We start from the raw sequence: 25,240 nt of genomic DNA, 5'->3' as shown, positions 1-25,240 counted from the left end.
TCGTTGAACGATTTCTGACAGTGGGCCTGATTCATACCCGCTCGCGAGCGCTGAACGCTCGCAAGCTGGTCGATGGTGCCCTAGTGCGCATGCGCACGACGGAGGGAGCTCCATCGTGCGCATGCGCGAGACCCGCGTAGCGATGGCCAAGCCAAAGGGGGCGTGCTGTCGATGGTGAGTGACAGCACGCCCCCTTTGGTGGGCGTGGTGGGGGCGTTGCTGCCTAGACGGAGGCGTTCCCATGGGAACGCCTACCGTCTGGGGCCGGCCCCACTGACATCACTAGTGATGTCAGTGGGAGTGCTTTTGGCTCTGATAGAGCCAAAAGCACTCCTGGGCTTGCGGCAGCGAGACCCTATCGCAGACCATCGTGACCATCTTTTTGGCCGCTCGCATAAGCTGTGGGTGGTCACCCACAGCTATGCGAGCGGCCAGGAGGCCGCTCCAATTCTTGTCAGAGCGTCCGGCTCTGAATCAGGCCCAGTATTTAAATGATGAAGAATTCATAGATATCGAGCAAGTTGGCCAGTCTGTACGGTCGACCTCCAATATCGTTATCGTCCATACTGCCACGCGCATCGTTGGTCCTTAAGTGCAAAAAAGTAAACGATATGAACGATCTAACGATATCATTCATATCGTTGACAAAAATCGTCCCGTGTGTACGCAGTTTAACACTACACTGATCAGCGACGGTCACCAGGGTAGGCCTCACACTGATCATCAGTCTTTGATGGAGATGAGCTTGGCAGACAGCTGCTTGACAAGCTTATGAATCAGATTGCACTGGGACTGAAAGCGGCAGCGATCAGTCTCTATCTCCAGTTAGGAACCTGCCATCTTGGCTGCAGTGTTTGGCAAGAAGGCGAAGCCCAAATACAGGCTCCGGGAATAACTGAGCAGCCCTGGGGAAAATTGCCACAAAACAGAGATCTCACCTGTGGAAGGAAAAGTTTGGTGAAGTGACAACGAGAAAGAAAGAAACTCATAAGGGGGAGAGACAGAGGCCCTGATTCAGACCCACTCGCGGCCGCTGGGCGCTCGCTGGGTTTGTGGGCGTGTTGTTTTTTGTTTTTTTTTATCCTCCGGTCGCTCGCAAAGCGATATTCGCGACGAGACCCTACGGCAGGGTTTAGGCTGCCGCAATAGAGCAGGAAGTCCACTACTGACATCAGTAGTGATGTCAGTATGACCTCCCAACAAACGCCAGGCTTTCCTAAGGGAACGCCTGCGTTTGTCCAGCCACCCTCCTACCCGCCCACAAAAGCGGGTAGGAGGGTCACTCACCATCGACAGCCGCCCCGTCTTGTTGTGAGCCCCGTAGCAACTGAACTTCAGTCGCTCAGCGGGGCTCGCGCACGCCGGAAGCGGCGCATCCGCAGAGCGCAAACATCAGGCCGCTTGCGAGCGGCTCTGAATCAGGGCCAGAGGGTCTCATTCAGACCCGCTCGCGAGCGCTGTACGCTCGCAAGTGGGTCGATGGTGCCCAAGTGCGCATGCGCACAACGGAGGGAGCTCCGTCGTGCGCATGCGCGAGACCCGCCGAGTGACGGGGAAGCCGTCGCTCGGGGTCTCGCACCAAAGGGGGCGTGCTGTCGATGGTGAGTGACAACACGCCCCCTTTGGTGGGCGTGCCGGGGGCGTGGCTGCCCAGATGGAGGCGTTCCCATGGGAACGCCTACCGTCTGGGTCTGGCCCCACTGACATCACTAGTGATGTCAGTGGGAGTGCTCTCGGCTCTGATAGAGCCAAAAGCACACCGGAGCTTGCGGCCACGAGACCCTACCGCAAGGGTCTCGTCGCAAGCCCGATGGTCGCGATGGTCTTGACCATCGCGACCATCATCATGGACGCTTGCATATGGTGTGGGTGGTAACCCACAGCTATGCGAGCGTCCAAAAGGCCAGGTTGCAATAAAAAAAAAAAACGCCCTGATTCAGAGCGGGCGCTCGTTCAGAGCGTCCCGCTTTGAATCAGGCCCTGAGTGTGAAAGAGAGATGGTTTGGGAGACAGAGGAAAAAATAAGATGCAGACTTCAACTTGTTTTGCAGCAAATGACTGATCTAAAATACTATTTTAGCAGAATGTTACAAGACCCTGAGCCATTTTGGGTCTGACTCAGAGGTACACGCTATTGCAGCTGCGACTGTTTTTTTGCCACCGCACGACTGCATCTTAATGCCATAGCCAATAGGATTCATACAGAGCGACCCACCGGCTTATGCGTTAAACCGCCATTGTGTGTATTCAGATGCACAATTGGACGCATCAGTCACAGTATCTGTTTCACCTTCGGGCATTGCACCAGCCCTATGGAGGCACAGACTCTCCGACCGGACATGGCCGCCGGTATCCGTGCAACTGTGGCAAAAGTGACACGCCCGCTTCTGACTAGCCACCCACTATTACCCCCCAGAAATGCCCACTGAAATTGCCTCTCTCAGCTTCCAAATCTGTTCTGCGGCTTTCGGCTACTTGAACGCATGCGCAGACTGAAAACATCAGCCGCTTGCTTGCGGCATTGACATAGCGCGCACCCCTGAATCAGGCCCTTTGTGTTCCAGCTGTTTTCTGCAAAGCTCTTTTTAACAGCATGGGACTAAAGTACGGTAACTCCAGGGCTGGAGTGAGGCAGGGCGCCTGTGGGTAAAAAAGGCACTATTGGCGCGTGCATCCGAAGGGGGACGTGGTCACTCAAAAAGGGGGCGTGTCCGTAAGACGCGTCCCACTATCATCACTATAGGGGGCGTGCCTAGCACTCACAGAGATGCCGGGCAGCCCCAAAACACTCCCTGCAGCGTGAACAGATGCCGTTCGCATACGCATGTCATCTATTCACCCGACGGTGATTGCATGTCTTGCGTGAGATCGCTGTCTGCATGCCTATGCAAAGGTGCAAACATATGTGTGATTCTGCTACCTGCACTTGGAAAGCGGACTGTGGAGGGGAATTGGCGATCTACCTGAGTACAGTAAAGTGTTTTATGCAAATATACAAAAATACATATATAAGCTTGTTTGGATGCGTATAATTTTCACCTGCTACAGGGCAGGTGCAAATACACTGATGAAGTCTTGTCTGCAAATACACTGATGAAGCCTTGTCATTAACCAGGCACTTATACTACTGATGTACATCTCTGCGTATGACAGGAAATTTGCTAATTTTCCCCTTCTTTCTTATTTTGCTTTTTTCAGACCTGTCCAAAAACCGGGGTTGGCAGATTCTTGTATTTTTTATTTATTTTTCTTACATTGTTTTTAAGTTTGATTTAATTGTTAAATGTTGTTCATTCATTATGGGTTGTTCTTTATCAGTAAATATCATTAGAGTCCCGTGATCCCCGCGAAACGTGTTGTGAGACTTTTCTGTCTGCTTTCAGGTGAGATTGATCGGTGCTTGAAAAAGGTGTCAGAAGGAGTGGAGCAGTTTGAAGACATTTGGCAAAAGGTAAAATTACATACTAATATATATTTTAGATAAACATTTTTTTAGGTGAGGTTACATTTCAAAGGATAGCGTTTTGTTGAGAATATTATCTTAAGAGTGGATGCCCTAGGCCCGGGTGTGGGTTATTGTGCTTACGAGCAAGGAAGTCCCAACGCCTTAGTCTGTTTGGCTAATACCTAGGGCCAAATGTATTGGCTTCCGATGTAGCAAAAGTAACCATATTTAATGGATGTGGGTTATTGTTAAAGGGACTCTAGTCTCAAATGTTCTTCGAGTGACAGTGGGGTAAATTTACTAAGAATCATGTCTGCCCGTGTTTAAACACACTGGAGTCATTCCATGCCAACTCATCACAACTTCCAACTCGACCATCTCAGATTTTCATGATATTTGGTAGGGTGATAGATGGCATAAAGTAACTTTCATATATAACATTTTAGCCCTAAGTGATACAGGGTGTTCATGTTACAGGGTTGCAAACAGGCCAACAAATGTTAAATTTATGCCTGCAAGGTCAACTAACACGAATCGTAACCTTGCTTCTAATTGTGGTAGAATTTTTATGTTGGTCTTGTTTTGAAGCCAAGGGATCATAGTTTGCATAAAAAAAATAGTTTTATATTTAAATATGGACTTTTACATTTCAAGGTCACATGGTGTGACCTTTAACCTTGAATAGCTTTTAAAAAAAAAATGTGTGTTTAATCTTTTTGTACATAAAGTATGTTATACAATCTCTTCAATTCTGCATTGAGAACTACTGTTAAAAGGCATGTTTGCCTCCGGGAGGGGCATCCAGGTCGGCAAAGTGTGGGGGCACATAGCGCGGCATAGGAGGCATGACTGGGAATATTACCTTGCATTAGAAGCGGAACAGGGGGCGTGACCATTTTGGCCCCGCCACCGCTACACAATGCAGAGATTACCGGCATTGTGCAGCAGGGAGCCGGGACCATGATGACGCGATTCAGCAGGAATTGCGTCATCGCCCTCCAGCTGCGAGGGTTTGTGTGGGAATTCCGGGCTGGTCTAGGGGGATGAGGGAACTCAGCTGGCTGGGAGACTTGCCTGCTTTCTGGGGGGCCGTGAGCACCACACAATTTTTGGGAGGCTCCCGGCCGTTTCAGGAGAGTAGGCAAGTATGACACAAGGGACTAAGGCCCTCATTCAGAGCCGTTCGCTATTTGCGGTCGTTCGTTTAAAAACAAGGGGTGGCTATTCAAATGATCCGTACGCACATTGCAGTCTGTTCACACCTCTAAGTCTGAACGAACGAGCAAAACATACGCTCGTTTATTTGTTAAAAACGCCCCCTGGCCGCTCGCACCATACGTCATGTCCGCTATTTATTAGATTAATCGAGTACATCGACCAGCGTATGAACTGCTCGCTATTCTTGTGGTTGGTGTTTGCTACCACAAATTTGCGAGCAGTTCTGGCTATAAAATAACCCAGTGACGTGGACAATGACGCTGCTGTTTTAAATATACACACCCATAAAACGCCCGTTTTGACCTTTAAGCACGCCTGCGTTCGGATCTCCACTCCCCATTTTCAAGCACCTTCCCCTGTTACCACCCACATACGCCTCATTCTGTCATTCAAAATAGCAGGCACTCGCAATATAGCGTACAAACGATTTTCGGCCGCACTGACTAGTTCGCGCATGCGTACTAAAAACCGTACGCATGCGCAGATGTGCAAACATCGCTCGGAACGAGCGTACTGCCGCTAACGAGCGGCTCTGAATGAGGGCCTAAGACAGTTTATCTCAGAGGTTCTCAAACTCAGTCCTCAGGGCACCCTAACAGTACTAGTGTTATGGATATCCATGCTTGACCGCAGGTGACTTAATTAGTACCATAGTCAGTTTGGGCTCGTTTCAATAGCCCGCGATGTAAATAGCGCCGGGAGATAGCTCCCGGAGCTATTCAATTCTGCGCGGTGTGTAGTCAGAGAATGCCCGTTGTCCCGACTAAACACCCTGTTTAAGGCGCAAGAACGGGCATTCCCCGACCTAACTTCCCGGCGCAATGCTGTTTTCCAGGTGTGAAGGACAGAAAACAGCCTCTCGCCTGGAGTTTTGTCGGATTTCTGCTCGCATCCTTAGTCGGGCTTAGCAGCGCGGTGTATTGAATAGCTCCAGGAGCTGATTCCCAGCGCTATTCACTTCGCGCTGAATAGAATCAAGCCCTTTGAGTTAACCACCATGGATATCTCCAAAACCTGAACTGTTGGGGTGCCTCGAGGACCAGGTTTGGGAACCTCTGGTTTATCTAATAATTTATCAGTGAATAGTGGTAGTTTGATCACGAGCATGACAAATGGATAAGGATTAGGGCTCAGTGCTGCAACCCATTTCATATTACAGGACATAGCAGCAGTAGAAAACAATTAAGGAAGGTGCTACCATGGATGTTTAAAATGCAGCCACATGTCAACAGTGATCAAATGATTTGTGATAACTGTAGGAAACAAATTAATAGGGATTCTTTAACTGCAGAGGAAGGACCAAGCACATCAATTGATGAGGAAAGTGACACAGAAGTGGCAACATGCAGGACTGAATCAGGTTTGCAGTTATTAAATTACATTTTAAGCAGTGTGGGAGCATCAGTTATCTAAAGGAACATAATGAAAGAAGAAAACTATTGCAAAAGGAAAGCTGTAAACATTTAAAAAGTTCTAACAAAGGCTATATTCCATATTTCAGCTGAGGAACCTGTGCCTGATAATTTTCTACTGCTACTGTCCCTTTAATATCAAATGGGTTGCAGCAGTCTAAAGCTTCTAATAGACGATGCATTTGGCAGCATGGCATTGCTAACAACATCCTCAGATCTTTCTACATGTACAGAAGATCTGAGGATGTGACGGATGACCTTGACCTTACACACATCTGTAATCCTTAGCGAGAAACCATCGATAACATTGAGTACCATTGCAGCCTCACGCACAGTTCCACAAAGTCTGACCTTACTCAGAAATTGCTAACTTCATTGCATGCTCGGCGTACTAAGGCTGCATAAGGCATCACAGTGGATAATTTATGCACGCCCATACACGGACGTTCAAACGCTCTGGCACACCTGAATTTCACCGACAACACCCCCCCACCCCCATCTCCCGTCACCATCCACAAACTGCACTTCCTAACAGTCATTCTGTGATGGGTCTGCATAGTCACTGCATCGCAGTCCCGATAGCAGTGGCCGGTTTGCACACTGCGATGCATCCGTAGTACGCAACAATCGACCGATTTCATGGACCGATTTCATGGTTCATTAGCAGTTGCAATCCTTGCCGAATCAGGCCCTTAGGCCTTTGTATCACTAGTTCTCAATGTAGAAGCTGCAGCCGGACTGAGAAGAACACAGTAGGGATGGCCATCGACCTTCAATAGTTTACAACCGATGGTCGATGGTTTTGCCATCAATGGGAGAGAGCCAACTCTTTTCTGCCATCGATGGCAAAGTGGAACCTGATGATGCTTTTTTTTTTCTGCTCACGACACAGAGCTTAGCCCTGCACCCTGGCTGGCCGCTAAGCCCCATCCCCTGTTTTTTTGATTAGCCTGCAGCTTGCCAGGCACCCGGCAGCGGTGGCCATCAAGTGGTGCAAACCATTGATGGTTCACCATAGATTGTTATTGTACAATCGATGGTGACCATCGGTAGAAAACCACCGATGGCTATCCCGAAAACACAGAGAGCGAGAGACACTACAAGACAAGTCTGAACTTGCCAGTTGCATGGTTAGGGCAAGAAGGGTTCAACTGCCGTACTTAATATTTTTTTCACTCCTGTTCCCAAAGGCTTCCCAAAATGAAACTTATACCAAAGAAAGATTGTATTTAAGTGTATAGCATACTTTATGTACAAAAAAAAATTAAACCTATACTTTTTTAGATATTCAAGGTCAAAGGTCACATTATATTACAGTGAAATGTAAAAGTCAGTATTTAAATATCATTTTTAATTTTTTTTTAATGAAAACTATGGTCCCTTAGCTTCAAATAAGACCAACATGAAAGTTCTATCACAATTAGAAGCAAAGTTATCATTTGTTTTAGTTGACCATGCAAGCATAAATTTAAATAATACATTTTTTGTCATGTTTGCAACCCCGTAGCATGAACACTGTGTATCACTGAAGGCTAAAATTTTACATATGAAAGTAACTTTATGCTGTCTACCATCCTACCAAATTTCACAAAAATCTGAGATGGTTGGGTTGAAAAGTTACTTTTTTTTGTGATGATTTGGCATCGAACGACCCGCTGGGCAACGCTGCGATTCGTATTAGTTGTTTGTGACCAAAATCAAGTATTTACTAAAAATTGTGTTTGCCTGTCTGTTTTGATTCGAAGGTGATACTGATCGTGTTGTATCATGTGCGAGTTCAGTCAGTACAGTGCTTTTGTGTGTACAGTGTAAATGGTTAAAATTTGACAAAAGAATCGTATTTTTCCTTTAAATATTAACACTTAGAGGCAGAGAGGCACTGCACTGATCTGACTGATCTCGCAGCTCACAGGCACTTCTATTAATTTATTCTATACTGCTTCATGTTCTATTGTGAAACAAAACAGAAAAGGAATATGCCCGCACTCGGTTTTACCCATATCATACATGGTACCAACAGCGAGGCAATATTATTGTCATAAATGTATACAAAACAGAAAAACTTTTGCTATCAACGCTAACAATAATATACTGCAAATCTTTATGTGTAGCAAATAAAACCAAGGGGATTTTGTCATGATTTGATCAAAGCATTTAAGTCTGCAGCCCAGCATAAAGGGACCCCTTGTTTTTCTGCAGGTCCCTACACTAGCATATATGCCCAGCACACCATTACATTGCAGTTAAATGTACTCACCTCCTAGATACAGAGGGACACATCTATACATGGGCTGGCTGTAATAAGTCACACCCAACTAGGTTTTTTATAGCCTTAATTGAAAGCTGCCATGATAGCACAAGGCATAACATACATGGTACCAGCAGTGAGGCAATATTATTGTCGTAAATGTATACAAAACAGAAAAACTTTTGCTATCGGCGCTAACAATAATATACTGCAAATCTATATGTGTAGCAAATAAAACCAAGGGGATTTTGCTATGATTTGATCAAAGCATTTTGTATTATGTTAGTAAATCCATCAGTTGTATTCCTGTTTATGGAATGTACTTTCGTTTTGGTTTGATGGTCTATTAACTTCTATTTGTACTGGTCGTCCATTTCTGTGTGGGATCGTGTTTTTGCACTTGTGTTTGCCATTAGTAAATCTGAGTTGCAAAGCCAGGGGAAACTCGCACGGTAATGCAATCTTGACCAGACATGATTCTTAGTAAATTGACCCCGTTGAGTTTGTCGTTGCATAGCAGGCAGGTCCCTTCTGCTCTGTCTCCTTAGAGGTCTGATAAGACAGTAAAGTTAGTAAGAGCAGCGATACAGATGGAGTTTACAACACACTTATATTATTTGGAAAGATGAGAACAGTGATGGTGCTTTTACATATTGTGAGCAACTGTAGTTTAAAATACATTATATGTGAATTCATTATGAAATGTCATCAGTTCACGGGGCAAGGTAATGTGGTTGGTTTGTGTAAATTAAATGTGTGGACAGTTAATTTTAGCAATTTAGTGAATAACATAGGTGATAGGGGTGTGGAGTCACGGGATTGGATATAATGACACTTGGGTCGATTCATTTACCTCACCCCAGCGTTCAGTGTACGTACGTGCAGCTTTTTGCCACACTTATGGTAGCTCTGGACTTGATGACTTTTGTTCACAGCCCCACAGGGGTGAATACAAAACCCTGAGTCCATGTGAGTTGAGGTGGCGTTGTCGGGAGTTTCCACGCCACTGCAATGACAACTCGCTCCCCTCGCATCTAATTGATCTTACTCATTGGTGGGGTAGTAGACTAGGAATGGTTAGGACACAATGCAGTGACAACTCGCTCCCCTCGCATCTAATTGGTCTTACTCATTGGTGGGGTAGTAGACTAGGAATGGTTAGGACACATTGCAGTGACAACTCGCTCCCCTCGCATCTAATTGGTCTTACTCATTGGTGGGGTAGTAGACTAGGAATGGTTAGGACACAATGCAGTGACAACTCGCTCCCCTCGCATCTAATTGGTCTTACTCATTGGTGGGGTAGTAGACTAGGAATGGTTAGGACACAATGCAGTGACAACTCACTCCCCTCGCATCTAATTGGTCTTACTCATTGGTGGGGTAGTAGACTAGGAATGGTTAGGACACAATGCAGTGACATCTCGCTCCCCTCGCATCTAATTGGTCTTACTCATTGGTGGGGTAGTAGACTAGGAATGGTTAGGACACAATGCAGTGACAACTCGCTCCCCTCGCATCTAATTGGTCTTACTCATTGGTGGGGTAGTAGACTAGGAATGGTTAGGACACAATGCAGTGACAACTCGCTCCCCTCGCATCTAATTGGTCTTACTCATTGGTGGGGTAGTAGACTAGGAATGGTTAGGACACAATGCAGTGACATCTCGCTCCCCTCGCATCTAATTGATCTTACTCATTGGTGGGGTAGTAGACTAGGAATGGTTAGGACACAATGCAGTGACAACTCGCTCCCCTCGCATCTAATTGGTCTTACTCATTGGTGGGGTAGTAGACTAGGAATGGTTAGGACACAGTGCAGTGACAACTCCCTCCCCTCGCATCTAATTGGTCTTACTCATTGGTGGGGTAGTAGACTAGGAATGGTTAGGACACAGTGCAGCGACAACTCACTCCCCTCAACATCTAATTGGTCTTACTCATTGGTGGGGTAGTAGACTAGGAATGATTAGGACACAATGCAGTGACAACTCGCTCCCCTCGCATCTAATTGGTCTTACTCATTGGTGGGGTAGTAGACTAGGAATGGTTAGGACACAATGCAGTGACAACTCGCTCCCCTCGCATCTAGTTGATCTTACTCATTGGTGGGGTAGTAGACTAGGAATGGTTAGGACATTGTTAGGACAATGTGGTGAGCTATTGTGGAAGTGAAATCTGCTGTTATTCTTTATTAGTTGTCTTGTGTTTGTTTGCAGCTACATAATGCGGCAAATGCCAACCAGAAAGAGAAATATGAAGCAGATTTAAAGAAAGAGATTAAGAAGCTACAGGTAGGTTTTATGTTGTTCTGTGGATTCTACACCAAACTCTCTCATCTTTATTCCCAACCAAGTGGGGAATTCATTCTGATTCGGTACATCATGTCCGCTGGCATCACACGTTACAGCACTAGCGTAAATGGCCGGAATGTGTGCAATCGGGCATAACTGCGATGTCTGGCAGACTATGGCTTTAAATTGAATTCCCCCCTGATGTTGTGTATGATGAATATAGACTGCACTAACTCCATAATGCTCCTCTAAGGAAGTATTTGCCCTTACCAAGATGGCATGCACGGCACCATCTTATCCCTGTGTATAAGCGCCAGAGTGGGATATGGGCGTGTCCTACTTAGCTTCACAGAGACCCTGCGATATTACTCAGAGTTACCCGCTATAGATCATAAAGCTATGTGCATTGGCATTCGGTATGATTTACCGCTGAGCGGCAGCCCGACAGAGGAGGAAATCCTGATCGTCCTAAAGGGAAGTATAAACTAACTTAATTCTACCGGCTAACCCTAACCCTCCTTTAGGGTGCCTAACCCTCACCTCCCCCCGGGGGGTGCCTAACCCTCCCCTCCCCCCGGGGGGTGCCTAACCCTCCCCTCCCCCCGGGGGGTGCCTAACCCTCCCCTCCCCCCGGGGGGTGCCTAACCCTCCCCTCCCCCCGGGGGGTGCCTAACCCTCCCCTCCCCCCGGGGGGTGCCTAACCCTAACCTCCCCCCCTTCCCCTAGCCTGACCCCTGACCCTAACCTCCCGGAGGGGGTGCCTAACCCTAAGTCCCCGTCCGTCCCCCCCCGGGAGCCCTAAACCTAATCCTCCCAACCCCCCTCACCCCTTCGATCGGGATGCCGGGCGCCGATCTCCCAGTGTCTGTAAAATGACAGGCATCTAGATTTAGCAGGATTAAGCAGTCGGGAAGCCGGCGTTCGGCATTGCGTCCGCCGGCTTCCCGAACGTATACCGTGCATTGCTACCCATACAATACCCGCTCCATCCAGATACCACCTGTATGTAAACTGTGAGTACGGCTGTACAGACGCATTGCTGCACTATAAAACATATTACTGGTTAAGTCCTGAGCTGTCTGTTGCATCTGTGTTGCACTGCTTACCATCATCCAAATAGTACACCTATAACAAATAATACAGATACTGGTTTGTCTTTCGTGCATTTTATGCCAAAGTACCTATGCATCTGGTTTTCTATGTAAAAAATAAAACAAAAAACATCCAGCCTTTATGTACTGTTCATTCTTCTTTCCTTTCGGAAAGATTTGCGATAACTCTATTGTCTTTATCCCCGTTACAGAGATTGCGGGACCAAATAAAGACATGGGTGGCATCTAATGAGATCAAAGACAAGAGGCAGCTTATTGAAAACCGGAAATTAATAGAAACGGTAAAGAAAACCAGTGATTTCCAGTCAGCAGTTTATGTTCCTCTCCGAGCTGTTCACTATGTGACCTTTGGGTGTTTTATTTTCTTTTCTTGTGAAAAACTTTGTGACCTTAGAACAACGGACTTGCAAGATGCGCACACAACCACACATTAACAACATAAATGTTACATTTACTGAATGACTTCTAAATATAAGCTTTTACATGGTTGGAAGATGTTAGCCACTGTCTGGGCAGATGTAAATGTATTGTTAGTGAGAGCATGAATATCCCATATACTGCCAGGAGCTTGTTCCGTGTGCCCCATAGAAACGTTCTAAGCCACCTCCACAATCTCAAGACCTCTTCAGCTTTCAAGGTATGAAAGCGCACATGAGATTAGTGTGTCCAGTTTTACGGCCCTTGGAATTCCAGGAATATAACCTATTCCCACATAATTATAAGTAGCTTCAGAAACTGATATAGACTCTTTAAGGTGAATGTGGTCTAGCTGACAGTACCAATATTGTCTGTGTGACCGGTAGAAAAACCAGTCTTCAATTAGGTGGAAGGCGATGTTTGGCTCTTTGGTGGTTTTTTGTGTGTCCTGTATACTCTTGATCATATTAATTCTGGTAAGAACTTTGTATGCCTAAACATGGTGACTTATAAGGAATGAAAGTTCTAAAAGAAGGAGACTGGCTCTATGGTCTATGCGGTGTTACAAATGAGAACATTCTTTGTCCACTGTATACTGTTCTGGAGACTCTTTATTAAGCAGTCTGCATATCCTTCCCGGAGTCTATTGTAATAAATACTCGCCTCTGTGGTCAGAATTAGTTTGCCACGAGCTGCTGTTGGTTAGCACCACTAACAAATTTGAAATTCCCTTCAAGTAAGCCATATCCTTGTTTACAGCAAATGGAAAGGTTCAAAGTAGTAGAACGTGAGACAAAGACAAAAGCATACTCCAAGGAAGGTCTTGGGCTCGCTCAGAAGGTGGACCCAGCTCAGAAAGAGAAGGAAGAAGTTGGACAGTGGCTAACGGTAAGACTTACTGGTGTGGCAAAACTAGACGAGGTTTTATCAGAATTACTGTTTGTCTAACTTTGGTTCGTAAATACATTCAGAATTAAGTCTACAGATGTGACCTCACACACCAAGCCTCAATACGCCACGTGGCACATGACATCCGACGGAAGTGAGCCGTGCCGAGCAGTGTAGCCTAGCTACTTTTACTTTCAATTTGCAAGATGCTGGGTTGCATCTCAAACCGCACAGGATTTACTGAAACTTGGCGTGATAAAGAGCCGCGGCCACTGCATCGTAGCACTTTATATAGATTCAGACTCATTCGCATGCAGATAGATGTGCATGTGTTGACTATCAAGTTAATGAGTGCAATCTCGTTAAGCTGTTTTAAAACATCCAATTGTTCAATTTTTGCTACTGATGGTCCCCATACATCTGTGATGTGTTGGGGCAATTTCCCTATCCCAAACGCCGGAGTCGGGACATCGGTGAAATCCAACATTTTGGATTTCCCTGATTTGCCGATCCCGACCAAAATATGATCCGGATCAGCAAATCAGGGATTTTTAACATGACGAATTCTACCGATTCCCGAATGATCCGTTATCATCGATGGCTGGCGATCGGCATTTCCGACCAGTGGTTTCGGTCCAAATGTGGAAACGGCTGGCAGATGTATGGGGCCCTTTAGACGCACTTTCTTGAGTTAAAAGACGCTCAATGCAAACCAAGTTGCACGGGACCTGGCGCACCGAGTAGGGCTGTTTGGCGTGACTGCAGCAGTAGTGTATGAGGACACATCTTTATTAAAACCCAGATTTTTCTAACATCCAATTAGGGGTCACTGGATACAATAGCGTAGAGAGTGCAGAGGTAGAAGCGTGGGCACTTTTAGTTTCCCCTTCTAGAGGGACCAGGAAACATCTGTAGGAAACCATGAATGACATGTTTAATCTCTGTCCCTTTGTGTGCATCTAGATTCTATGTGCCACGTTCTCTTCTAGCCTTTAAAGTCTAAGGGGTTCTTTTATCTGTTCCACACAGAACACAATTGACTCGTTGAACATGGGCGTGGATCAGTTTGAGAGTGAGGTGGAGTCTTTGTCAGTACAAACGCGGAAAAAGAAAGGAGACAAGGATGTGAGTTTGCTTTTGGGAGTAGAAGATGTCTTGCAACAGAACCTGAACATATCCACTAGTATTTTAATTCAATTCTAATGTCTTTTATCATTTCTTTAGTTTTAGGGATAATCTCTTAAAACTAGAAAAAGGGTATTTACTTCTATTGTGCCCTTTTTTTTTTCTTTACCCTGCGGCACCTATTGTGCCGGTCTCAGCAGAAGCAGGACAGGATCGAAGGACTGAAGCGGCACATAGAAAGGCATAGGTACCACATCCGAATGCTGGAAACCATTCTGCGAATGTTGGATAATGACTCAATCAATGTGGATTCTATCAGGAAGATTAAAGATGATGTAGAATACTACTTGGACTCTTCGCAAGATCCAGATTTTGAGGAAAACGAGTTCCTGTACGATGACCTTGATTTAGAAGACATTCGTAAGTGGCTTTAGAAATACAGTCAGGTCCATAAATATTGGGACATTGACAGAATTTTCAGATTTGGCCTCTATTCACCACCACAATGATTTTGAAATGAAACAAACAAGATGTGATTTAACTGCAGACTTTCAGATTTAATTTGAGGGTAATTACATCCAAATCAGGTGAATGTTGTAGGAATTACAACGGTTTCTATATGTGCCTCCCACTTTTTAAGAGTCCAAAAGTAATGGGACAAACGAAACAATCCTAAATCTAACTTTCACTTTTTAATACTTTGTTGCAAATCCTTTGCAGGCAATTACAGCCTGAAGTCTGGAACGCATAGACATCACCAGACGCTGGGTTTCATCCCTGGTGATGCTCTGCCAGGCCTCTACTGCAAATGTCTTCAGTTCCTGCTTGTTCTTGGGGCATTTTCCCTTCAGTTTTGTCTTCTTCAAGTGAAATGCATGCTCAATCGGATTCAGGTCAGGGGATTGACTTGGCCATTGCATAACATTCCACTTTTTAGCCTTAAAAAACTCTTTGGTTGCTTTTGCAGTATGCTTCGGGTCATTGTCCATCTGCACTGTGAAGCGCCATCCAATGAGTTCTGAAGCATTTGACTGAATATGAGCATATAATATTGCCCAAAACACTTCAGAATTCATTCTGCTGCTTTTGTCAGCAGTCACATCATCTATAAATACAAGGGAACCAGTTCCATTGGCAGCCATACATGCCCACGCCATGACACTACCACCAACATGCTTCACTGATGACGTGGTATGTTTTGGATCATGAGCCGTTCCTTTCCTTCTCTTCTCTTCCCATCATTCTGGTACAAGTTGATCTTTGTCTCATCTGTCCATAGGATGTTGTTCCAGAACTGTAATGGCTTTTTTAGATGTTGTTTGGCAAACTCTAATCTGGTCTTCCTGTTTTTGTGGCTCACCAATGGTTTACATCTTATGCTGAACCCTCTAGATTCACTCTTGTGAAGTCTTCTCTTGATTGTTGACTTTGACACATATACACCTACCTCCTGGAGAGTGTTCTTGATTTGGCCAACTGTTGTGAAGGGGTTTTTCTTCACCAGGGAAATAATTCTTTTGTCATCCACCACAGTTGTTTTACGTGGTCTTCCGGGTCTTTTGATGTTGCTGAGCTCTCCGGTGCGTTCTTTCTTTTTAAGAATGTTCCAAACAGTTGATTTGGCCACACCTAATGTTTTTGCTATCTCTCTGATGGGTTTGTTTTGATTTTTCAGCCTAATGATGGCTTGCTTCACTGACAGTGACAGCTCTTTGGATCTCATATTGAGAGTTGACAGCAACTGATTCCAAATGCAAATGTCACACCTAGAATCAACTCCAGACCTTTTATCTGCTTAATTGATAATGAAATAATGAGGGAATAGCCCACACCTGTCCATGAAATAGCTTTTGAGTTGATAGTCCCATTACTTTTGGCCCCTTAAAAAGTGGGAGGCACATATTGAAACTGTTGTAATTCCTACACCGTTCACCTGATTTGGATGTAATTACCCTCAAATTAAATCTGAAAGTCAGCAGTTAAAGCACATCTTGTTTGTTTCATTTCAAAACCATTGTGCTGGTGAATAGAGGCCAAAATCTGAAAATTCTGTCAATGTCCCAATATTTATGGACCTGACTGTAGATGATTGGGGACAACATGGCTTTATAGTTCTCACGTCTAGCCTTACACCCTTCTCTATATACACCCAACTCCTTGTGAGAGCTAAGAAATGTTCATATCTCTCCACTTTATGGAACCAAGCTACAAATTGGGGCTTATTATTTTAAAATGTAGATAGGTGACATCAGGATAAACACAAGAGAAAATCTGATTACGCTCTCAGGACCTGATTCAGAGCCGCTCGTAAGCAGCCGCTCGTTCGCTTCGAGCAATGTTCGCACATCTGCGCATGCATATGGCTCGTAATGGGAATGCGCCAACCAGTCAGTGCGGTCGGAAATATTGTGCTCGCAAAATAGCGAATGCCTGCTAATTTGAGTGACAGAATGAGGCGTTTGTGGGTGGTAACAGGGGAAGGTGCTTGAAAACGGGGAGTGGAGATCCGAACGCAGGCGTGCCAAACGGTCAAAACGGGCGTTTTAAGGGTGTGCATAATTAGCAAAGCAGCGTCATCGACCACGTCACTTGGTTGTCTTTTAGCCTGAACTGCTCGCATGATTGCGGTAGAAAATGCTACCACAAGAATAGCGAGCAGTTCATACGCCTTTCGATGTACTCGATTAATCTAATTAATGGCGGAGATGACGTATGATGCGAGCGGCCAAGGGGCGTCTTTACAAAATAGCGAGCGCATGTTTCGGACACTCGCTCAGACGTAGAGCCGTCAACAGACTGCAAAGAGCGAGCGCTCAATTTAAATAGCCAGCCCCTTTTTCTGAACGAGCGTCCGCAAATAGCGTCCGGCTCTGAATCAGGCCCTCAGTATGTTAGATTCTAAAAACATACACTTTAAAAACGCAGTTCTTAAAAAGAAATTCTGCATCTGATGTGAATATATATGAGAGTCATCAGTAATTGGTGAATATTAAGAAATAATCATGTACTACTATATAAGTGGCTTTATTTTTAGTGGTTCCTTGTGTTCTATTCAGCCAGGGATTTTATATAAGCCATTTGTGTTGCCCTTGGATATGACATGACCTCCTGGATACCACTATATTCAGGTACTGAGATTGTCATACTAAATGAACACCTGTGTCTGATATAAATGCTTTGCATTGCTGTCCCCAATCCGCTATTCTGTAACACATTCCTGTTGATGGTGGCAAGCTACCTATAGAACTTGTTGCAGACTTCCATTCTTGATGCAGCAATTTAGCAGACTGAGGTTCTGACGACATGGCTTATAGAGAAGTGACCTCTTTTTTTGCATTAAGCTCTCATCAACATCTAATTTAGCATTCACATAGATATCGTTGTCCTGATTGTCCTCCATGTGCTGGATGTTTGATATCGAACATCAAGCAACATGCACCAACCCCCAAACGACGTAACGACCCGCGATCGTTAGTAAACAGGCTAACCTGGTCGATATCGCACAGGCGATTATCGATATCGACCATCCGTGCCCACGCATCGACCATCGTTTGGTCGTTCGAGGGGGTTAAAAAATAGGACGGTTTAAACAATATCGTTTCGATCGTCCTTTTTATCTGACAGTGTGTATGCACCATAATGTGGACATTTTCTTATGCAGCTTGTTTTTGTTTGTTTTTCCCTCTTCCAGCACAGGCGCTGGCAGCTACTTCCCCACCAGGCCACAGTCACATGGAGGATGAGATATTTAACCAATCTAGCAGCACTCCTACCTCCACCACATCAAGCTCTCCTATTCCACCTAGTCCTGCCAATTGCACCACAGTAAGTTCCTGCCCATGTTCATTTTATTTTCATATCGCAATAAAAGGGGATGCAGTCATTTATGTTGACATTTACAATGTCGATATTGAACATGTCGCCATCTGCAGAATATCCATATGTTTCAAAATGTTGACATGAGAAATGTCAACATTCTGCATAGACCGGAGGGTGAGTGATAGACACTAGGGGGAAGGTTTGGGGCTAGGGATATTCATCGCCAAAACCGCTGCAGGTTGTCACTGCCGTACCAGGTAAGTCACCACTGGTCCACCAGGAACGTTTTGTCGAAAACTTTATCCATGTCGACGTCATTGTCGACATGCTGATAACAACTTTGTTGAATGTCAACAAACTATACCACACCCAAATAAAGGGGGGTGTCTGAAATAATGGTTGCTTGTGATAATAGCACATTAATAGGGGTATTCAATATGAAACGTAAACTTCGCCGTCTATGCGTGTCGAAGTTTTCACCGCACATCGGAGCTTTTGCCGGCAAAAAAGTATCGCGCACGCCCCCGATTATACCCGTATTCAATATGAAATCGTCAAACGGCACACGGCGAAAGTGAAATCAGCGAAAACTTCGCTGATTTTTGGGGACATTGCCCTAACACCCCCGAAAAGATGCTCTGACATGGGGGATCACTCTGGATACCCCCGATTAGCCCTGCTGAAGGTTTTTGGGGTCTTTAAACGGGCTCAATAGCTGCTATTTTGGGGATTTGGGAAGGTGGTGAAGAATAGTATTTAGAAGGGTTTTTTTTGTAGAAAATAGGTAGTCCCAGCAAACTTGGGGTACTTGAAAATGGGGGTCAGCATATTTAAAAGTTGCTAAAGTGAAGTTTTAAAAAACGTGAAAAATCCACCTCCCGCAAACACCTGCAATGAAAAAAACACCTGGGGCATACTTGGGGACCCCCCTAGATTGTAGTTCGCTAGTTTTTAACTTTGTACCCCCCCCAACTTTTTTTTTCGCCCCCAAAATGAAAGTGATTTTTTGGGGGTCTTCTGAGGAATTTTTTAAATTTTTTTTTACACAGTTTACCTTTGGGAGACTATCTGAAGGTTGCAGGGTGGTTTCCAAATTGTTGCACCCCAAAACCCCAATTCTGCACTTTTTTTCGCCACCCATTCCTTGGTGATACTTTTTCGCAGGGTCGAATGCAATATACTTTTCGCACCGGCGAAAAGTTTTCAAATTGAATACGGTGTAAAAGTAGAAGCGGCGAAAATGACGTCATCCGAGCTAAAACATCGCAGAGACGGTGTTTTCGCTCCATATTGAATACCCCTATAGGTCTCTTAAGGTTGTTTTGAATTTTGTAGGAAAACTCTGAAGATGACAAGAAAATCCGAGGCAGGTCTACGGACAGTGAAGTTAGTCAGGTGAGTTGCGCAGTCCTGTGTTTTTTGTTTTTTTAAATCTTTGATGCCACTTTATCACCAACATATGTATTTTTGTTTTCACTGTTTTCCTGTACACCAGTGCTTTGTTCTCTTGTGTGTTTTTGGATTTGTTTTTCTTTATTTACCAGCGTTATACATGTTTGAACCACTGTCATGTATTGTATTTTAGTTATTTTCTTTTTCATTTCTTAGTGCAGTGCATATCTTCATGTCCTACTAGTGGTAGATGTCAGTGTTGTGAACATCCAGGTTGCTTTAGCCCTGTTGACTACAAAACAGATTACCCCAATACCATTTGGTCTCTATCTCTGAATAGCTCAAATGTAAAATTTTGTTTGCAAGTGCCTAACGCTTGGGATAGGATATTTAGGGATAACTGGTATTTGTTAAGCAGTATCCACGCCTTGTCCTGTCTTCATTGTAGTAGACAATCCCCTACCTGGATTAGATGAAGGCTTGCTACAGCCGACTATTTTTCCAATTCATAGCAACCATTCTTAAACAAAGAGTAACGGCACACTAGTAATGGTTCATGTTGCCTATCAAGCAGTCCATTTAATAAATGTGCCAAATTGCCTTGGCTTACATGTGTTTTTGCCCGTTTGAGGTGTGTTTAGACTTTTATGAGATTTAAAAGGGATTAAGATCATATTTTTATGTACTAGAGATCACTTCTGTGCAGTCATTGGTAGCCGCAAACTCTAGGCCTGATTCAGCAAGGATCGCAGTAGCAAAGACGCACGTAATCGGTTCGATTAATTCGCATTGCGCATGCATATGCATCGCAGTGGGCGTGTGCGAACTAGCGATTGCGATGGGAACTGCGTTTGCAAAGGATACCCAGAGCACATTGATTGACAGGAAGTGCCGTTTGTGGGTGGTGCCGGTGGGGGGAAGGTCAGGCAAAAACAGGCGTGCCAGTGCGTTGTGATGCCATTGCAGGGGCATGCATAAATTATTCCCTGCAAAATCATACACAGCCTGAGGCCTAATAGCGTGCGCTGAAGTTAGCAATTCCTGAGTGAGGTCTGACCTGCCTTAACTGTGCGTATGAGTCCGATGTTACCGATTGTTTCGCTATATTACCCAAGTGTACGGATGTGTGTAAGGTGAAGTGGGCGTCTTGATGTTAGGCTGTGATCGCAATGCGAATGCAAACATTTACATATCACCGCTGATATTAGCAACTACGGTGCGTGCATTCTAGCAGAATAGCGATCCTTAATGAATCAGGCCCTCAGTCGGTGACACAGTGCAGGTACATAGAATCGGGACCGGCTCGAGGGAGGTTCCTGCAGTTGGCACCGGAGGAGATGGTGATGACATCCCCTCCCTCCACCTAGCCGCTGGTGTTTTAGATTTGAGCTCAGAGGGAAGGGGCGGGCGTGCAGCACAGGGTGCACTGCTGCCCTCAAACGGAACTGCACAGGGTGCTAACACACCCAGGGCCGGCAATGCATAGAGTATCCATGTCAGGGAGAGGAGATGTATATTGCCCTGAAATGTATAAACGAGAATAAAACCGTAGGTTAGTAGAAAGGATTCTAAGAAATTGTGTGAAGCAAACCAGAGAATTTGTGTCTGTCCATCTAATTTCTTTCCATATGCAATAGTTAAAGATTACAGTGCATGTTACACTATGGGCACTTGCTGGCAAGCCATAGCCAAGATTACAAATGGCATGTCGGGCATAGGTTTTGGTGGAGTAAGTTAAATATCTTGTTCCTTTAGAACCATTGCTGCAAACAGATAGATGAGGCTAGGCAGTCTCCTTGCATTTCAGTTCATGCAGGGAATCTTGCCCTACTCCCAGCATTACAGAGTATATGTATGTTTCCTTAAAGTGTAGCAGGGTGTTTCCTTTTTTTAGTCACCAGCAAAGAACGGTTCTAAAAGTATCCATAACAACCATCATCCGCAGTCCCCTGCAGTGACTCCAAGTTACCAAATAGGAAGCAGTTCCAGCACGTCATCGTCTCTTGGAAACGGGCCGGGTACAAACAGCAATGGCGCAGTGTCGAACAGCAGCAGTACGAGCAGCAACAACAGCAAAAACAACCCGTCCAGCGGACACACGTCTGGTACACCTACACCTTATGCACAGGCAGTAGCTCCTCCGCCATCTACTACAAACACATCGCAGCCTAGGCCACCCAGTGTCCAGCAGAACACAAGCAAGCAAAACGGAGCAACAAGTAGGTCTAAGGGTCATTCTCATTTCCCATGTGCATACAGTATTAATAAATATATATATGTATGTTATAGTGACCTCTTAATATGATGGCCTTTGTTATGTATTGTCAAATCCTATATGCATCGAATCAGGCATATCCACACAGACTCAGCTAGATAGATCAGAGCACTCTTTCCTTGAAATTGGCATTTCTGGGCAGACGCACAGAACTGTTTCCTCTAGTGGGGGGTGTAATGCTGGGTACACACTGGCCACCATATCAATTGAACGACTGATATATCCTGTGCGCGTTGGCCAATGTGAACAAACCATATGTCTTTGAAATACGTCGTTCAGACACATCGAGTCGGCTGTGCAGCACAGCCGATGGCAGATATATCTGCACATTGTGTAGTGTGCACGAGCAGTCAGACGTCTGCCCGTACACTTTCTGCACAGGCCCCCAGGGAGGGGGGCGCGATGTGACCCCCAGCCAGATGGCAATAACGGTTGGTCAGTGTGTGTAGACAACCATCTGCAGATATATATGCAGATCAGTCAATCTGCAGATATATCTGTCAGGTGTGTACCCAGATTAAGCCAACTTCAGTAGCATGGGATGCCTGTTTCAGATGGATCATTTGCAGACAGCATGGAGTTGGACGCAGGTCCTGATACTAATGATAGTGGCTGCAGACTGAAAGACAGTGGGCGGGACGGTATGCCACTTGCTGACACATTGGTGTTCTGCACACACAGGCGTGTTCTCGCATTAGCATAAACTAGCAAGTAAGCTGTCATTGACTAACGGAAAAGGGACCACAAATGTCTTTGACTCATTATTGGCCCTTTTGAAACCTTTATCAGTGCTTTTCCTGCTAAAAAGTATTTATTCTAAATCATCTATGGCAGGGGGAGACCAACACGGTCCTCGAGGACCCCTAGCCATTCAGTTTCTAGACCACCAAGCTGGTGCACAGGGTAGTCCTTACTAAATGTTAGATTTTAAAAGATGCAGTGCATCCATTCCTAATGCTGGGCACACTTTGGGGGAGAATTAACAAAGCCTGGAGAGAGAGAAAGTACCTACCAATCAGCTCCTGTCATTATCAAACACAACCTGTAAAATGACAGTTATAAGCTGATTGGTTGGTACTTTCACGAGCCCGACCGTCCAATCATTGCTGATCAGTCGCAGCCATACACTATGCAATTATTGGCCCAATCCACCGATAATTGCAAAATGTATGCCCAATTTAACACACTCATTCTACAGTAACAGGTGACCTGGAAAACATGAACTTTTAGGTGGCCTAGAGGACTGGCTTGGCCAACTCCGGTCTATGGGGGTACATTTCTAAATATGTATATATGAAAAAGCTGAGCAAAGAACAGCTGTAGTAGGTAAATGGTCTACAATAATAAAACATTCACAATGGCGTGAAATGGCACAGCCCAGTCACGTGACTGGCATATGTCAAGTGCCACTTCCTTCACTCTTACCTTGTTTGTTACTTCTGTTTCATAGGACTTTTGAAGTATGCTGTGCTTTGAACTAATAACTGTGCCAACAATTGATACATCTCTTGGTGGTTGTAGGGCTGATACTGTGACTGCAGCCATTGTATGTGTGAAACGACTATTATTATATAATCCGTCTTGTACATTTACCGGGAATAAGAATAGTGATCATTGTGTGCCTCCATAACATTACTGGTTGCTATTGAATACACCAGTAGCAACATAATTAGTTAACTAAGCCAGGCAACCCCTTTCCCCCACTTTTCAGAACCCCATGCAGTTCGTAAGATACCAATCCCTGTCTCTGCCAGTAACGGGCACTTTCATTTGATCCCAGCTAAATTGAAGTCTGAATGAATAGACCACTCTACGCACATGACATTGATAAAGCCAATTGGCTGCTTGTTGTGGCTGTAGTTATTCAAACGTCGGCTGGGATGACTTTTTTGTGATCTGTGGAAGTGTCAGACGTGGGCGGTTTACCTTTTGAAAAAAAAAAAAAATCAATTACTTTAGTACTGTTTCAGGCCATAAAATGTCTGAAACCACGGTGTATAGGATCATGTGCTCTTTGTCCAGTAATTGAAGATTACCTGTTTTAATCTGCTTGTCCTTCAGTTCTTGTGTCTTTGAGCAAGTGGAAGTGTGGTCATTAATGATGAACTTAATATATTGCAGATGGGAGGGACAGGTCTTCTAAAATTGGTTTAAGTAACTGTTAAAATACACTGCACCATCTAATACCGCTTTTATATCTAAACTCCGGGTCTGATCCAGAGGTTGGAACAGGTTTCCAAAACGGATCAGAAACGTATACCTCTTTTCCACCAAAAACCCAGGTCCGACCTGGGTTTTTGGACATGGTTCCAACCCTGGTCAGACCCATTTACACTGCACCTTTGATCTGGGTTACTCCCAGGTCAGCCCTGTTCACACAGAACTCAGGTCTGCCCTGCTAAACCTGTGAGGTCATAAAAAGTGGGAGGTGACTGTTCCACAACCACCAATCCGCTCATTTTAGGCATGATCCAGGTCAGATAACCCGGGTTGCACCGTTTACACTGCACCATTACCTGGGTCCATCCTGGGTCCAACCCTGGTAGCTACCTGGGTTGGATTGCAGGGTCACTTGACCCAGGTTATTTTTCAGGGACCCTTTTACACTGAGCTGCGACCCGGGTAGACCCAGCAAAAACCCAGGTTTTTGCTCTGGTGTAAAAGGGGTATTAGCTGGCACCGACCCAGGATATTCCCGAGTCAGCGCCATTCACACCGGAGCCGGGTCTACAGTGACCTGGCTCTTCCGGCGTGGAAGTGGACACTTGGAGATGATGTCCTCTCCAAGCGCCACTGAAGGCGGCCAATCAGCCGGCATGTGGCACGCTCCAAGTCATCGTGACCCGGATCGTGCCATTTACACTGCAGGGTTTCCTGTGTTAAACCACGCAAGTTACCTGGGTTGGATTGTCCCCTTTTACACCAAGGAGCTACCCAGATTAACCTGGGTTTTAGCTCTGGTGTAAAAGGGGTATAAGTAGCGCATCACCTGCCTATCCCTAGGCTTTCTCTGTTCATAAATGTGTAATAAAAGGTACCTTAAATTTGCTAACCGTTTTGTCCCATGTTTAAAGCTGGAGATATAAAGTGGGAGCACTGGATTCCTAGGTTACCTGGACTGACATATGGTTATATCCTGGTTTAAACATAGCATAAAATGGTCCATTTAACAAAAGTTAAGGCCTACTTCTAAGTAATTATAAACTGTCATTCACAAGAATCATTTGGAGTTATAAGAGGTACACCGTGTAATTTGTATGTCTAATAAATTAAAAATAATTATTACTATGCGGTGTGCTTACACCTATAGCAATGCCTATACATTTTATGTGAATGAGTGTGCTGAGGACATACTAATTATTGTTGGAACTAATATGCAAACTGATTTCATATATTTACCATGCAAGAAAAATGCACACAGACCTCATCACAGCTTAATGGATGTACAATTTATAATGGGGCCACGCCCTTACCCAGTGACCCAGTTTCTGACCACACCCACTGATTGGCCACACCCTGTAGCCACAGGTTGAAATGTTTATCCTAATGATCAGCCCAGCTTGTAGTCTGGGAGTGTGTGTGCAGCTCAGGCTGG

At 45.0% G+C, this 25,240-nt stretch overlaps 1 protein-coding gene across 6 annotated transcripts in view; it reads left to right on the top strand.

The window, feature by feature from the left end:
• CNOT3 (CCR4-NOT transcription complex subunit 3) overlaps positions 1–25,240 on the top strand; it is a 53,038-nt gene that overhangs the window by 9,557 nt on the left and 18,241 nt on the right. For 2 of the 6 annotated variants that reach the window (XM_088450928.1, XM_088450929.1), the window contains 9 exons: positions 3,384–3,451; positions 10,522–10,617; positions 11,921–12,010; positions 12,906–13,034; positions 14,064–14,159; positions 14,357–14,579; positions 17,851–17,984; positions 19,314–19,373; positions 21,265–21,589. In XM_088450928.1, coding sequence (XP_088307054.1) covers positions 3,384–3,451; positions 10,522–10,617; positions 11,921–12,010; positions 12,906–13,034; positions 14,064–14,159; positions 14,357–14,579; positions 17,851–17,984; positions 19,314–19,373; positions 21,265–21,589 — 1,221 coding nt within the window. The remainder of the gene's footprint in view (positions 1–3,383; positions 3,452–10,521; positions 10,618–11,920; positions 12,011–12,905; positions 13,035–14,063; positions 14,160–14,356; positions 14,580–17,850; positions 17,985–19,313; positions 19,374–21,264; positions 21,590–25,240) is intronic. The other 4 variants (XM_088450930.1, XM_088450932.1, XM_088450931.1 and 1 more) reach the window with 4 other exon arrangements.

This window comes from Taudactylus pleione, unplaced genomic scaffold (genome assembly GCF_031769625.1).
Source record: "Taudactylus pleione unplaced genomic scaffold, aTauple2 ptg000535l, whole genome shotgun sequence".
NCBI classification, from domain to species: domain Eukaryota; kingdom Metazoa; phylum Chordata; class Amphibia; order Anura; family Myobatrachidae; genus Taudactylus; species Taudactylus pleione.
The sequence above is the reverse complement of the archived record's forward strand: the minus strand, read 5'-3'. Positions and strand labels throughout refer to the sequence as shown.